Genomic DNA, 16159 nt, shown 5'->3' on the forward strand with positions numbered 1-16159 from the left:
GACAACCGTTCTAGCACCTGTCTTTATAAATCTCGCGAGAATTTAAAGAGGCCGCAATTAGCGCGCTCCCTAAACGACTGAATGAATGAGTCGCGTGGTAATTACGTAAAAAATTAATCTCGCGAGGACTTTTTTTCAGGTAACTTTATTGACAAGTCATCTGATCTTTTTCATTCCTAATCAACTGGGAGTAGATAAAATAAACTAAGTTAAGATTCGGCTCTCCAGACTCTGCACTTTATGAAAGTGAGCTCAGTTTGGCAGGAAATAGCCTTGGGTTGATGGGAAGGAATGGACATGGTCAGAGACAAGACAGAAGTACAGATAGAGGAACGCATATCTATGTCACCTGAGAAAACTACTCTCCGACATCTATACCGCTCTAGAAATATCCATTACGTTCAGCCAGCGCTAACCGACTAGCAGCTCATTCAACCTTCCTTTCACAGTTACACAGTTTCTCTCCAGAAAGCTCGCGAATCTTCCGCGATTGTGACTAACTCAGCAACTGTGACACTGCCGGAAAGCTCGCGAAAGCTCTTCGGGTGATCTCATAGGCAAAACTGGTTGCTGATTGGCTAACGAAATGGAAGCCTCGGGAAACTTCGGGTCGGTTGCTAAGGTGACCGTGGCTGGCGTGGCGTGTACTGTGCCTTGATTGGCTAATCTGTTCTCAGAGTTCTGTATAAATACAGCGGGTTTAAAGCGATGTGGAAGTAGGAGAATCTAAGCAGATACTTGTGAGATCTGACAGAGAAGAGCAACTGCACAGCGATACTTGCTGGGCAAAGACGCAGCTGCGCATATTCTAGCGAAAAGCGTGAAGCAAACTGTAAGGAGAGCAAATATGGCAACCAAAGGAGTCGCAGTCGGCATTGACCTCGGCACTACCTACTCTTGCGTTGGTGTTTTCCAGCATGGTAAAGTAGAGATCATCGCTAATGACCAAGGGAATCGCACCACTCCCAGCTATGTGGCTTTCACAGACACAGAAAGGCTGATTGGCGATGCAGCCAAGAATCAAGTGGCCATGAACCCCCAGAATACAGTGTTTGATGCCAAGAGACTGATCGGGAGAAAGTTCAATGATCCTGTAGTGCAGTGTGACTTGAAGCACTGGCCGTTCCAAGTGGTGAGCGATGAGGGGAAGCCTAAGGTCAAAGTGGAGTATAAAGGAGAAGAGAAAAGCTTCTTCCCTGAGGAGATCTCCTCTATGGTGCTTACAAAGATGAAAGAGACAGCAGAAGCTTACCTGGGCCACCCTGTTACCAATGCTGTTATCACTGTGCCAGCCTACTTTAATGATTCCCAGAGACAGGCCACCAAGGATGCCGGTGTCATTGCAGGACTGAATATTTTGAGAATCATCAATGAGCCGACAGCAGCTGCTATTGCTTATGGCTTAGACAAAGGAGCCAGAGGGGAGCAAAATGTGCTTATTTTTGATTTGGGAGGAGGAACATTTGATGTCTCCATCCTTACTATCGATGATGGCATCTTTGAAGTGAAGGCAACAGCCGGCGACACTCATCTGGGTGGAGAAGACTTTGACAATCGTATGGTGAATCACTTTGTTGAGGAATTCAAGCGAAAACACAAGAAGGATTTCAGTCAGAACAAAAGAGCTCTAAGGAGGCTGAGAACAGCCTGTGAGAGAGCAAAGCGCACCCTGTCATCCAGCAGCCAGGCAAGCATTGAAATTGACTCCCTCTTTGAAGGTATTGACTTCTACACAGCCATCACCAGGGCCCGCTTTGAAGAACTGTGCTCTGACCTCTTCAGGGGTACCTTGGAACCTGTGGAAAAGGCTCTGAGAGATGCCAAGTTAGACAAATCTCAGATACACGAGATTGTCCTTGTGGGGGGTTCCACACGCATTCCTAAAGTGCAAAAGCTGCTTCAAGACTTCTTTAATGGCAGAGAGCTAAACAAGAGCATAAATCCTGATGAAGCTGTGGCATATGGAGCTGCTGTACAGGCTGCCATCCTAATGGGTGACAAATCAGAAAATGTGCAAGATTTACTTCTGTTGGATGTTGCACCTCTGTCACTGGGCTTGGAGACAGCAGGAGGAGTAATGACTGTGCTCATCAAGCGCAACACAACAATCCCAACCAAACAGACACAGACCTTCACCACATACTCTGACAATCAGCCTGGGGTGCTTATCCAGGTGTTTGAGGGAGAGAGGGCTATGACCAAAGACAATAACCTTTTGGGGAAATTTGAGTTAAGTGGAATCTCCCCTGCTCCCAGAGGAGTACCTCAGATTGAAGTCACCTTTGACATTGATGCTAATGGCATACTAAATGTGTCTGCTGTGGAAAAGAGCTCTGGCAAACAGAATAAGATCACAATCACAAATGACAAAGGGCGGCTGAGTAAAGAGGACATTGAAAAGATGGTACAGGAGGCAGAAAAGTACAAGGCTGATGATGATGCTCAAAGAGAAAGGGTTGATGCCAAAAACGCACTAGAATCCTATGCATTCAACTTAAAAAGTATGGTGGAAGATGAAAACGTGAAAGGCAAGATTAGTGATGAAGACAAGAGAACAATTTCAGAAAAGTGCACCCGGGTAATTTCCTGGCTGGAGAATAATCAGCTGGCTGAGAAAGAAGAGTATGCCTTCCAGCAGAAAGATCTAGAGAAAGCATGCCAGCCCATTATTACAAAACTGTATCAAGGTGGTGTGCCAGGAGGTATGCCAGGTTCTAGCTGTGGTGCTCAGGCCCGACAAGGTGGCAACTCGGGTCCAACTATAGAAGAAGTTGATTAAGAACTTTCCAGGTGAATACTAATTTTTATATATTGTCACTGTTACTCCATTATTGCAATATATTAAACACATCATTTGAAACATTTAATTTATACTGCAATTTGCATAGCATCTGCTAAAATTATAAAAGCGAAAATGTTATCTTTTATGTATTACTTGTATGTGTTCTAGCAAAGAAACTCAATTTAATCTCCATGTTAAGGAAAGCCAATTCTCCTATAGAATACAGTATATACTGCCATCTCAGTTGGTCACCACAATAATCTGTTTGATTTTGTTTGTACTGTATTATTTTGTAATACTGTTTATTTTGTAAACCTGAACATTCAAAATTGTTTTCATGGGATTTGCCTGTATTTTGCTTGTAATTTTTGTAAATATACCTTGGCCTTTTTTTCAAGTTATTTCATCTATTTATATGATTAATACACAGTATCATATTAGTGTGAACCGTGTCATGTTTAACTGTCACATCACCCTTCATTTTTGTATTTTAATCAATAAAAACTTAAATTGAATCTGGTGTTTTTTCTTATTTTTGTTTTTTTTATCTTTCTCAGCCACATAATATGTAATTTGTATTCGCCAGAGGGCAGTATTTAATATCTGTGGTGAACATATTTGTTGTATTTTTCTGTTTACTCCCACATCAACTTCCTGCTCTGCTGGTACTGCAGTTTCACTACAATCATAATTGCTCACTTAAAACATGCTATGCAAAATAGTTTGCATTGTGTGCATTTAAAGTACAATCAATTTGTAATTGGTGCAAACTGCATTTATTGTGTACCTGCTTCAGATACTGCTATCACTCACTCTAGCTTTAGTTCCTCCTGCACTTTTCTGCAATTTTCTGCCAAATACAGATTTACCCTTTGTGTTAGTCTTTCTTTCTGTGGAATTATTATACTCGCATAGAAACGCTTCTATGTATTGCTATAAAATCAACTCACTTAACTTAGCAATATTTTAGTATGGTGTCAGGTCTTAAAGGGGCAGTATACTGAGTGCTGCTCTTACACATAAAGTTATTGTGCAGTACTATCTGTATGCATGAGCTAGTTGAGTAGGGCAGAGTCACACCCCTTCACCCCCATTCAACTGTATTTAGCACCAAGTGACTGCTGATTTATTTTAAATATATATGCCTCCTTTGAAGCTGCCACCTCAGGCACATGACCTTGTGTACTACACAATATGTCAATATACCCCTTATTCAACATGAGTTCTTGCTGAATTAATTTTTATTAAATTTTAATTTATGGTTGAGCTACTGTGAATGATTATTATCTATCACATCACCATGCCTCACTATGGTGATCAGGACCATTTACAGAATTACTATTATGTTAGCAGTAGGGATGCACCAAATCCAGGATTCGGTTGGGGATTTGGCCAGGATTCGGCCTATTTCAGCAGGATTCGTATTTTGCCGAACCATTCTGCCCGGCCAAACCAAATCCGAATCCTAATTTGCGTATGCAAATTAGTGGCAGGGAGGTAAATCACGTGACTTTTTGTCACAAAACAAGGAAGTAAAAAAAGTTTTCCCCTTCCCAACCCTAATTTACATATGCAAACTAGGATTCGGTTCGGTATTCAGCCAAATCTTTCGCAAAGGATTCGGGGGTTCGGCCAAATCCAGAATAGTGGATTCGGTGCATCCCTAGTTTGCAGTGTCCTTCCCTAGGGAGAAAAATCATTTTGCATGCATAGCCATGCCCCTGGTCCACTCCCCATCCACTCCCCAATTATATCAAATCTTCACCCTCAACCCACCCAAGCCACGATCTCTCTTTTTAAGCCGAGCTCCTTTTGACGTGCCCACTCCCTGTAAGCCTACGCCCCTGATCCATCAAAACAAATCTATGGTGATCAGGACCATTTACAGAATTACTACTATGTTTGCAGTGTCCTTCTCTAGGGAGAAAAATCTCCACCCTCAACCAATCCAAACCATGCCCGGCCCAGTCCCTTTTGTGACCTGCTAATTATGCTTTTTCATCTCAGTGTCACCCTGTCACCCTGTGTCACTGGGCCCCTGACTGCAATACCCCCAGTCTTGCCCTGATGGTGATGTCATCTGTAATCATTCACAATAGCTAACACAGCTGTGCTAGTTCTTAGATTGTAAGCTCTATGGGGTATAGACTGTAGGCTGGCCGGCAGACTTAGTGACTAAGGTGGGTGGCACCTGAGGTAGGGGACCCCTGAGGTGGCAGCCCGGTGGGCCTTGGACACCTCAGTTAGACACTGAATAAAGAACCCTGCAGCGCCCCACTAAGAACCCTACTCCAAGTATCGAATATATCACTGAGAACCACCTATGTACATGATCCTGCTCCAGTTATAGTTACCATACTACTTGGTTCTTGGAACTCTGGCTCCTTTCTTGTATATACTAAAGAAAAGAACTAGTTAAAGGATAACTATACCCCCTGCAAATTTAGTTATCTATAAAAAATAGATTGCATACAACAGCTCATATGTAAATAAATTACTTTCACAATAATATACAGTACGTTTTAGTAGTATGTGCCATTGTATAATCCAAAATAGAAAATTACCATTTTAAAAAATATGGGCCGCCCCCCTGGGATCCTAAGATTCACGGTGCACACAAACAAACCACACTTGTTATGTCACATGAGCCAGTTATCAGACTAGGTTCTGTGTTTCACTCCCACACTTCTTCCTGTTACAGTAAGAGCTGCAGTATCCATTAGGAAGGGAAAGATGCAGAACTGTGTGGGTCTTATCACCCGATATTGCTGCTCAAAGTAGATGCGAAAATCTTGGCCAAAGTACTGGCAATTAGACTCAAACTGATTATCCCCCATTTAATAAATCCTGATCAGACAGGCTTCATGCCCAACCAGATATTAATCTGAGAAGGCTATATTATAACATGCAAGTTCCACACAATAATACTGGGTTCAGGATAGTGGTCTCTTTAGGCTCTGAAAAAGCTGTCGACTGTGTTGAGTGGCCTTATTTATGAGGGAAACTTGAAGGGTACCGGTTTGGGGAAAGATATATTAAGTGGCCTAAACTACTTTGTAAGAACCCCACTGCCCAGGTCCAGGTCAATGACTTTATCACAGCAGAGTTTCCGCTGGGTAGGGGGACCAGACAGGGGTGCCCTCTGTCACCCCTCATTATTGCACTGGCTATTGAGCCACTGGCCACACAGGTCAGGATATCGCCCCTCATAACAGGTCTAAAATATGGACCAGTCAAATAAAAGAATGTCCCTGTTCGCGGCCCAGTTGACCTACATCAACTGGTGGTTGACACAAGAACTAGAAAATCCGAATGTAATACTACAGGCCAGGTTGGTAGGTTTGTGTTTTTAGGAGGGCAGGCAATTATCCGCAGTTTCCACCCTGTATGAAAGCTGCATACATGGCATGGTTAACCGTGAAAAGAATGATGAAGCTCAAGTCCCCCATCAGGTCACCAATGCTTCCATTATAGAACAACTCCCATCTGCAGCAGTTTCTAGGTACAGAGGTCATACGATATTGGACCTCCAAATCAATAAAATATCTTGCTGACCTGGTAGAAGGTATGAGGTTCATAGATATGATAACCCTCACAGACAAAATAGTGGCGCTCAATTTCCCGATGTATAGATACTTACAGTTGCGCCATATATTTATAGCTCAGTTTGGGGCAGCAGATATTTTAATGGATGAATCCCCGTTTTGAAACAACTCAGGAAGGAGGATGCCTCTAAAACGGTATCAACCTTATATGCCTGTATTATGGCAACTGTCCCAAACCCTTTCTCTACAGCCTTAACAACATGGAAAAGAGACATTCCTGACCTGAATGAGGAAAAGTTGGATGACATGACAGAAAATCTTTACAAATTTCTAATTAGCGCCAGAGACAAACTGATTCAACATAAATTCATACTGAGAACATCTCACCCCTAATAGACTGTACCGCATGGGGAAATCTCACTCCCCAATATGTAAAAGATGCAGAGAACAAGACGGGTCAAAATGGCACATGGTGTGGACATGCCCTATCACTCACCGATACTGGAAAGAGGTTACCAAATACATGGTGGAAATGCTAGATCACCCCCCGATCCTTTACCCTGAAGTATGCTTACTGGTCTTGGTAGATGACATTTTACAAGAGTACTTGTGAGGTCACTCCTCTGTTATACCAAAAAAATAACAATCATGAGGTGGATGGCTCCGGCCCATCTAGAAAAGGTGAATGGGTAGACTATGTGAACCAGATACTTCCATTAATAAAGCTAACATACGAGGGGTTGCCCGGACAAATTTGGCAATATATGGAACCCCTGGTTAGATACATCTGCTTAAATTACCTTGATATAATTATATTAATCATAATGTCAATACTGTCGATGGAACGTAAATATTAATGTGTTATCTGGATATCACTGTACCTTCTCCCCCCCTTTTTTTCTTTTTCTTTCTTCTGTACCCCCACCATATTAACAAAAAACAATAAAAATGTTTATATATTCCAGGTTGGTAAGATTCTTTAAAATGCCACTTAATATGATGTAAACTATCTGTTGCTTAAGTATTCATTTTGGGGGCAAAGGTTTCCTTAAAGCTTCATTGCTTTTTATGATTACTTTATAACCAAATTATTTCCATTTTCCAATGGAGACACAGCCACAACCTGCATCGTATTGGCTATGAATTACTTTGAAAAAATGATTAGTCCTTGCTTATGATGCAATCATTCCATTGTTTTCTATCTTTGCCTTCCTGGTTTTTGTTTGTTTTTGAACACTTGGGGGCAAATTTACTTGTGGTCGAATATCGAGGGTTAATTAACCCTCGATATTCGACTGTCGAAGTTAAATCCTTCGACTTCAAAGACTATCGAAGACGAAGGATTTAGTGCTATTCATTCGATCGAAAAAACGTTCAATCGCACGATTAAATCCTTCTAATCATTCGATTCGAAGGATTTTAATCCATCGATCGAACAATTTTTGTTCGACCAAAAAAACATAGCAAAGCCTATGGGGACCTTCCCCATAGGCTAACATTGACTTCGGTAGCTTTTAGGTGGCGAACTAGGGGTTCGAAGTTTTTTTTTAAAGAGACAGTACTTCGACTATCGAATGGTCGAATAGTCAAATGATTTTTAGTTCGAATCGTTCAATTCGAAGTAGAAGGTCGAAGTAGCCCATTCGATGGTCAAAGTAGCCAAAAAAAACATTCAAAATTCGAAGTTTTTTTTCTTCTATTCCTTCACTCGAACTAAGTAAATGGGCCCCTTGTAGTATTTTCATTCTTTTTTCAGTGTCTGCTCCATGTAGTTTTTAAAACCTTTCCTCTTCATTCCTATAAGCTTCCTTATTTAACCCACAGAGGGTGGTCCTTAACTCTTTTACATTTCCTTCTAAAGGTAATACATTTATACAGCAATTTCTGTTGTGTGATTCCGCAGAAAAGCTTATGTCCCAATACATGCACTGAAGTATTGTTCTTAAAGGGGACCTGTCACCCAAAATAATTATTCCAAATCCGATTTTATGATGTTAGTCAAGCAAAATTAACTTTAATTACACTGTATAAATGATTTGAATATTGTTTCCATCACTCTGGCAACTCATAAATATAGCAAGCAGGCAGGAAACATTTTGTGGACACTGTTATTAAGGCAAGCCTTGCATCATCTCAGAACCTGATGTCCATCCCCATGCACTGACTACACACTTGAATGGTTAAGAGAGAGGGGGGATGTGGGGAGAGCAGTGACATTTAGAAAGTGCTGAATGGAAAGTGAAAGTAATTGTCTGCCCCGCGGAGGGGCAGCCAATATTTGATTGACAACTGAGAATTTAAACAAGTTTATAACAGCTATGAATGCTTTATTAAAAGAAAAGAATTTGGATTTTCGTTAACTACTGCAGCCTCGTATTCCTTTAGCAACCGCGCTGTTGATGTGCAAGCAACTAAATCTGCAAGGTTGATCTGTCTTAACACACAAACAGCTAACAGGTACCAAATACTGCATACCTAACAACATGTTTTGACCACACCCATTTTATGGCCACACCCCCTAAACACCACATTTATTTTACATAATTTGGCAGGTTATGGAAAGTTTGAACACATTTCTGGGGGTTTTAGGGTCAGGTTTTATGTGTTATTACAGTTATGCTAACAGAGTAGAATTGTTAACTATGATAGATACTTCTGGGATGTTATGGGTGTTAGTTGGGGGAAAGAGAACATTTCCTTTTCAGAGAGGTTGAATTTAAGGTAGCGTTGCAACATCCAAGTAGAGATAGCGGACAGGCAGGAGGATACCCAAATTAAGTGCTCTGAATTTGGATCAGGAGAGGAGAGATAGATCTGAGTATCATCAGTCAGCATTGGAAACCATATGAGTTGATTATTTTTGCCAAAGGAAGAAATATCAGAAAGAGAATTGAGGAACCCCAACAGAAAGAGGTAGGGGAGCAAATGATACGCCATTGTAAGAGACACTAAAGGAACTATTAGTTAGGTAAGAAGAGAACCATGAAAGGGCTGGATCACAAAGGCCAAGCAAATAGAGGGATTGGAGGAGGAGAGGATGATCCACCGTGTCAAGTGCAGCCGAGACATCAAGAATTATTAGAAGTGAGAAGTGGTTGTTGGCTTTTGCTCTTAGAAGGTCAATAGTCGGGTTAGGGCAGTATCAGTGGAGTGCTGTTGACTAAAACCTGATTGTCTGGGGTCCAGCAGTTTACTGTCAGAGAGGAATGGCGTTAATAGGTTGTAAACTAGGCACTCAAGTAGTTTAGAGATGAGGCGTAGCCAAGGGATAGGTCAGAGGTTATCAAGATTGGAGGGATCAAGAGGGTTTTTTTTTCAGATTGGAGGTGATGAGCATATTTTAGTTGAGATTGTATCAATTGTTTCTTTGCTTATCTTAAATTGTTACAAATGTATCTAAGTACAGCTGCCATTGAGCTCTCTGTCAAAAGCCTTTGTATCTTTTTCTGGCTGTTCAGTGTAGGAGATCAAAGAGAAAGTCAAGACATTTTAGTAACAATCTGGGACTGCGGGTTGAGCTGTCAAACTCAGGACTGTCCTGCAAACAACGGGACGATTGGGAGGTATATGATACCTAGACACTCTCCTTTCCAACAAGTGGCGAAGACAAGCTTTCTCTCTGCCTTGTTCTTTTTGTGTATTGTACATATTAGTTTGCATTATTTAGTCCCCTTACCTTCTGCTTGTCACTTGCCACAAGTGTGTCTTTCCCATTTGCCTTCTTCCTTATATTCACTTTGACTGTATTCCTGCTCTTCCTAGGTTTCAGCTCCCACCAAACCTCCAGCACAGCTTAGAAACACAGAACTGTAGGGGTGCCGACTGGTTCAATTTAAGATGCCAGTGGGGACATGGAAAGATTTCAGTGCACCCATGCACAGCTGCCCCCAATAAATGTATAATAAGACACACACTAAAGAAATAGTCTGTGCTTACACAGAGCCAAAATGCACTGCCCTGGACCAACGACCATGGAAGCAGTTAACATATTTACCAAAATGGGAAAACAGAATAAAACATTTATAAATTAATTATTTTATAAATAACTTCTTGTCTGTAGAACTTGAACACGGCTTCATATAACACCTGTGTTGTTAGAGAGGAGTGCTTCATTTTAAAGTTATAGCAGATGAAAGATCTAAACTTGAGCCCTCTGTCTTGGTTGGTCCTGGCCAACTGCCCATTGGTACAAAGTTTGTGCAGCTACAGAAGCTGGAAAAAATTGTAGTGTGAATGGCCAATAGTTCCCAACTACATGTGCAAGGCATAAGGGGGAATAGCTATGTGATAGCTAAAGGGAGTAAAGTTGCCCAGACACACATAAGCCAACATAAAATGCTCACTTGACCCTTCACACAAGTCGGTTCCTTATTGGTTTGTGTATGGGCAGTGCTGTTTTAATGTAAAAATGGCCAATTTGCTCATGGCCAACAGGGACAGTGATGTAACCTGGTGCACCTAGGACCCCCTCCAGCTTATTTTGCAGTTCTACCCCTCCCCTCAATGTCTGCAAGTGCATAAATCCCATGGCTCAGGTTCAGGCAGAAGTGAGAGTACAATGGAGATGCAGGTCCTAATTACCTCCCCCCAGGTCAAGGGCTACACTGATAGTCAGTTACCACATGGGATAGAGGGCTCACCATCATACTTCTCATCCGCTATAACTATTGACTAAAGTATCCTCAAGAAATGATCCCTTGTTTTACCCATCTGGAATCTATTTTTGTGTATGGGGCCAGCCAAATTGCCTGTTTGACCAACATCTGTGGCAGGTTAGAAACGGTTCCAAGTAATGGAACACATGAGCCTGTTAATACAGTTCTCTACCAAAATGTTTGCATAGGTCCCTCATTATGAGCCATTAATTGGCTCTGGGGCTAAACAAATGGTGGATCCAAGGAATTTGCAGCACTCCCACTCCGGGCCTGAGTGTATGTTGGCACCAGGGAAATACATTTAATCCTTATCTGTGTCCCTTGTTCTCACATGGGACCCTGGAGCAGCACTACACACAGTGGCGTAACTAGATGTTACTGGGCCCCGCAGCAAATTATTTTTAGGGCCCCCAACATATCCAGAGGTTGTCCTGTTTTACCAAAATATATTGAAATTGTATATGAATTTGAGCCTCATGGGGCCCCCTATACCTCCTGGGCCCCCTGCAGCCGCAGGGTCTGCTTCCTCTGTAGTTACGCCCCTGACTACACATGCATTCATGCTTATTTATTAACAGCACAGGCTTGGACATACAGTAGTTGACATTTATATGTCCTTAGCACATTTACCTTGTTTTACATTTTCCTGGATTTTACATTTTTTCCATGGTCCCCTGAAAATGTGGGCTCTACTGTATTTACCACTCTGGTAAGTTCCCTTACTCCTTATCAGAGGAGGCGCAAACAGCTAATTGTTGCACAATATTTTAAATAATGCCACCAATTTCCCAACACTGGACACTATCCATTTCCTAATATTAATTGAGATCTTAGCCGCCCACTGCCCATCTGAATATCCAAGTCCAGACAATTTCTTCTAGAAGTGACCACAGTGGAATCATGGACGTTTGCAACAGTCCAAATATGTTTATGAAAGTGAGCTCCGTTTAGCAGGAAATAGCCTTGGGTTGATGGGAAGGAATGGACATGGTCAGAGACAAGACAGAAGTACAGAGGAACGCATATCTATTTCACATGAGAAAACGACTCTCCGACATCTATACCGCTCTAGAAATAACCATTACGTTCAGCCAGCGCTAACCGACTAGCAGCTCATTCAACCTTCCTTTCACAGTTACACAGTTTCTCTCCAGAAAGCTCGCGAATCTTCCGCGATTGTGACTAACTAAGCAACCGTGACACTGCCGGAAAGCTCGCGAAAGTTCTTCGGGTGATCTCATACGCAAAACTGGTTGCTGATTGGCTAACGAAATGGAAGCCTCGGGAAACTTCGGGTCGGTTGCTAAGGTGACCGTGGCTGGCGTGGCGTGTACTGTGCCTTGATTGGCTAACCTATCCGCCGAGTTCTGTATAAATACAGCGGGTTTGACGTGATGTGGAAGTAGCAGAATCTAAGCAGATACTTGTGAGATCTGACAGAGAAGAGCAACTGCACAGCGATACTTACTGGGCAAAGACGCAGCTGCGCATATTCTAGCGAAAAGCGTGAAGCAAACTGTAAGGAGCGCAAATATGGCAACCAAAGGAGTCGCAGTCGGCATTGACCTCGGCACTACCTACTCTTGCGTTGGTGTTTTCCAGCATGGTAAAGTAGAGATCATCGCTAATGACCAAGGGAATCGCACCACTCCCAGCTATGTGGCTTTCACAGACACAGAAAGGCTGATTGGCGATGCAGCCAAGAATCAAGTGGCCATGAACCCCCAGAATACAGTGTTTGATGCCAAGAGACTGATCGGGAGAAAGTTCAATGATCCTGTAGTGCAGTGTGACTTGAAGCACTGGCCGTTCCAAGTGGTGAGCGATGAGGGGAAGCCTAAGGTCAAAGTGGAGTATAAAGGAGAAGAGAAAAGCTTCTTCCCTGAGGAGATCTCCTCTATGGTGCTTACAAAGATGAAAGAGACAGCAGAAGCTTACCTGGGCCACCCTGTTACCAATGCTGTTATCACTGTGCCAGCCTACTTTAATGATTCCCAGAGACAGGCCACCAAGGATGCCGGTGTCATTGCAGGACTGAATATTTTGAGAATCATCAATGAGCCGACAGCAGCTGCTATTGCTTATGGCTTAGACAAAGGATCCAGAGGGGAGCAAAATGTGCTTATTTTTGATTTGGGAGGAGGAACATTTGATGTCTCCATCCTTACTATCGATGATGGCATCTTTGAAGTGAAGGCAACAGCCGGCGACACTCATCTGGGTGGAGAAGACTTTGACAATCGTATGGTGAATCACTTTGTTGAGGAATTCAAGCGAAAACACAAGAAGGATATCAGTCAGAACAAAAGAGCTCTAAGGAGGCTGAGAACAGCCTGTGAGAGAGCAAAGCGCACCCTGTCATCCAGCAGCCAGGCAAGCATTGAAATTGACTCCCTCTTTGAAGGTATTGACTTCTACACAGCCATCACCAGGGCCCGCTTTGAAGAACTGTGCTCTGACCTCTTCAGGGGTACCTTGGAACCTGTGGAAAAGGCTCTGAGAGATGCCAAGTTAGACAAATCTCAGATACACGATATTGTCCTTGTGGGGGTTCCACACGCATTCCTAAAGTGCAAAAGCTGCTTCAAGACTTCTTTAATGGCAGAGAGCTAAACAAGAGCATAAATCCTGATGAAGCTGTGGCATATGGAGCTGCTGTACAGGCTGCCATCCTAATGGGTGACAAATCAGAAAATGTGCAAGATTTACTTCTGTTGGATGTTGCACCTCTGTCACTGGGCTTGGAGACAGCAGGAGGAGTAATGACTGTGCTCATCAAGCGCAACACAACAATCCCAACCAAACAGACACAGACCTTCACCACATACTCTGACAATCAGCCTGGGGTGCTTATCCAGGTGTTTGAGGGAGAGAGGGCTATGACCAAAGACAATAACCTTTTGGGGAAATTTGAGTTAAGTGGAATCCCCCCTGCTCCTAGAGGAGTACCTCAGATTGAAGTCACCTTTGACATTGATGCTAATGGCATACTAAATGTGTCTGCTGTGGAAAAGAGCTCTGGCAAACAGAATAAGATCACAATCACAAATGACAAAGGGCGGCTGAGTAAAGAGGACATTGAAAAGATGGTACAGGAGGCAGAAAAGTACAAGGCTGATGATGATGCTCAAAGAGAAAGGGTTGATGCCAAAAACGCACTAGAATCCTATGCATTCAACTTAAAAAGTATGGTGGAAGATGAAAACGTGAAAGGCAAGATTAGTGATGAAGACAAGAGAACAATTTCAGAGAAGTGCACACAGGTCATTTCCTGGCTGGAGAATAATCAGTTGGCTGAGAAAGAAGAGTATGCCTTCCAGCAGAAAGATCTAGAAAAAGTATGCCAGCCCATTATTACAAAACTGTATCAAGGTGGTGTGCCAGGATGCATGCCAGGTTCTAGCTGTGGTGCTCAGGCCCGACAAGGTGGCAACTCGGGTCCAACTATAGAAGAAGTTGATTAAGAACTTTCCAGGTGAATACTAATTTTTATATATTGTCACTGTTACTCCATTATTGCAATATATTAAACACATCATTTGAAACATTTAATTTATACTGCAATTTGCATAGCATCTGCTAAAATTATAAAAGCGGAAATATTATCTTTTATTTAGTACTTGTATGTGTTCTAGAAATGAAACTCAATTTTATCTCCATGTTAAGGAATGCCAATTCTCCTATAGAATACAGTATAAAATGCCATCTCAGTTGGTCACCACAATAATCTGTTTGATTTTGTTTGTACTGTATTATTTTGTAATATAGTTTACTTCTGTTTTTAAGAAACAGCTTTTGTCCTGAAAGTGTATTTTATATGTATTATAGCAGACATTTAAAATAAAGGAAAGTGGTGCACTGTTCCTTTTGTAAAGCTGAACATTCAAAATTATTTTCATGGAATTTGCCTGTATTTTTCTTGTAATTTTTGTAAATATACCTTGCCTTTTTTGAAGTTATTTCCTCTATTTAATGCAGAGTATTCTCATGTTTAAGTGTCACATCAACCCTTATTTTTGTATCAATAAAAACTAAAATTGACTCTGGTGTGTTTTTTCTTATTTTGGTTTATTTTATCTTTCTCAGCCACATGAATATGTCATAAGTAATTGCCAGAGGGCAGCATTTAATATCTGTGGTGAACATATTCATTGTATTATTCTCTCTGCTTACTCCCACATCGACCTGCTCTGCTGGTACTGCAGTTTCAGAATCACAATGGCTAACTTAAAAACATGCTATGCCAAATGATGCTTTGTGAGTTTGCATTGTATGTATTTATAGTGCAATCTATATGCAATTGGTGGATACTGCATGCATGCAGGCTGTGTTTTCCATATGTGTTTGGTTTTAAATTTAAAGGGATGAGGTGGCTACCCTATTATACTTACATATACACTCTTCTATGTAGGTATTGATCAATGCTAACAGTTTTAATAACATTATGGAGTTGTGTAATTTTACTTCATGAAAATTCATACCACATCATCCTTTTAAACAATGATAATGAAACAAAAATGTAATAATATTGTTTGTGCCATAAGGTATGTTCCTAGACATGATTTCTGATAAAGAGGGTGATATGGTCAATATACAATAAAGAACTGTTCGTATTTTAGGGCCTGCTATACATCCCTTGCCACACATATAAAATCAATTCACTTACCTAGCAATATTTTGGTTTGGTGTCATGTTTTAAAGGGGAAGTATACTGAGTGCTGCTGTAGGCACAGTTCCTTGCCTGCTTGTCTCCTACATGTAAAGTTATTGTGCAGTAGGATCTGTATGCATGAGCTAATTGAGTAGGACAGGGGCACACCCCCTTCCCCCCTCTCAGCTGTATTTAGCACCAAGTGACTGCTGATGTATTTTAAATGTATATGCCTCCTGTGAAGCTGCCACCTCAGGCACATGACCTTGTGTATTAAACAATCTGTCTATACCCCTTTTTCAATGAAAGCTCTGTGTATAGGCTTTTGCTGGATTTATTTTTTTGTCTATGGTTTTTTTTCTTAAGCACTAACCAGAACAAATACTGAACTAAAAATTGTGACTTTTCAACTGCCTGGTTCTTGCCAACAACTGTGTGAGAAGGAGAAGTTATTTAATTTAAGAAGGTATTTAACCCTATTGGCAGTATACATGTAAGTTGGTACAGACTGCATATGTTATACAGA

The 16159-nt window shown here is 41.6% G+C and overlaps 1 protein-coding gene across 1 annotated transcript; it reads left to right on the top strand.

The window, feature by feature from the left end:
* Positions 1-337: 337 nt before the first annotated feature.
* Positions 338-15023, top strand: LOC121393044 (heat shock 70 kDa protein-like). Its single transcript, XM_041572904.1, has 2 exons — positions 338-2711; positions 14367-15023. The coding sequence occupies exons 1-2, from the start codon at positions 848-850 to the stop codon at positions 14444-14446; spliced, it is 1944 nt and encodes a 647-aa protein (XP_041428838.1). The 5' UTR covers positions 338-847; the 3' UTR covers positions 14447-15023.
* The last annotated feature ends 1136 nt before the right edge of the window (positions 15024-16159 follow it).

The sequence above is a fragment of the Xenopus laevis genome, chromosome 8L (genome assembly GCF_017654675.1).
Source record: "Xenopus laevis strain J_2021 chromosome 8L, Xenopus_laevis_v10.1, whole genome shotgun sequence".
NCBI classification, from domain to species: Eukaryota; Metazoa; Chordata; class Amphibia; order Anura; family Pipidae; genus Xenopus; species Xenopus laevis.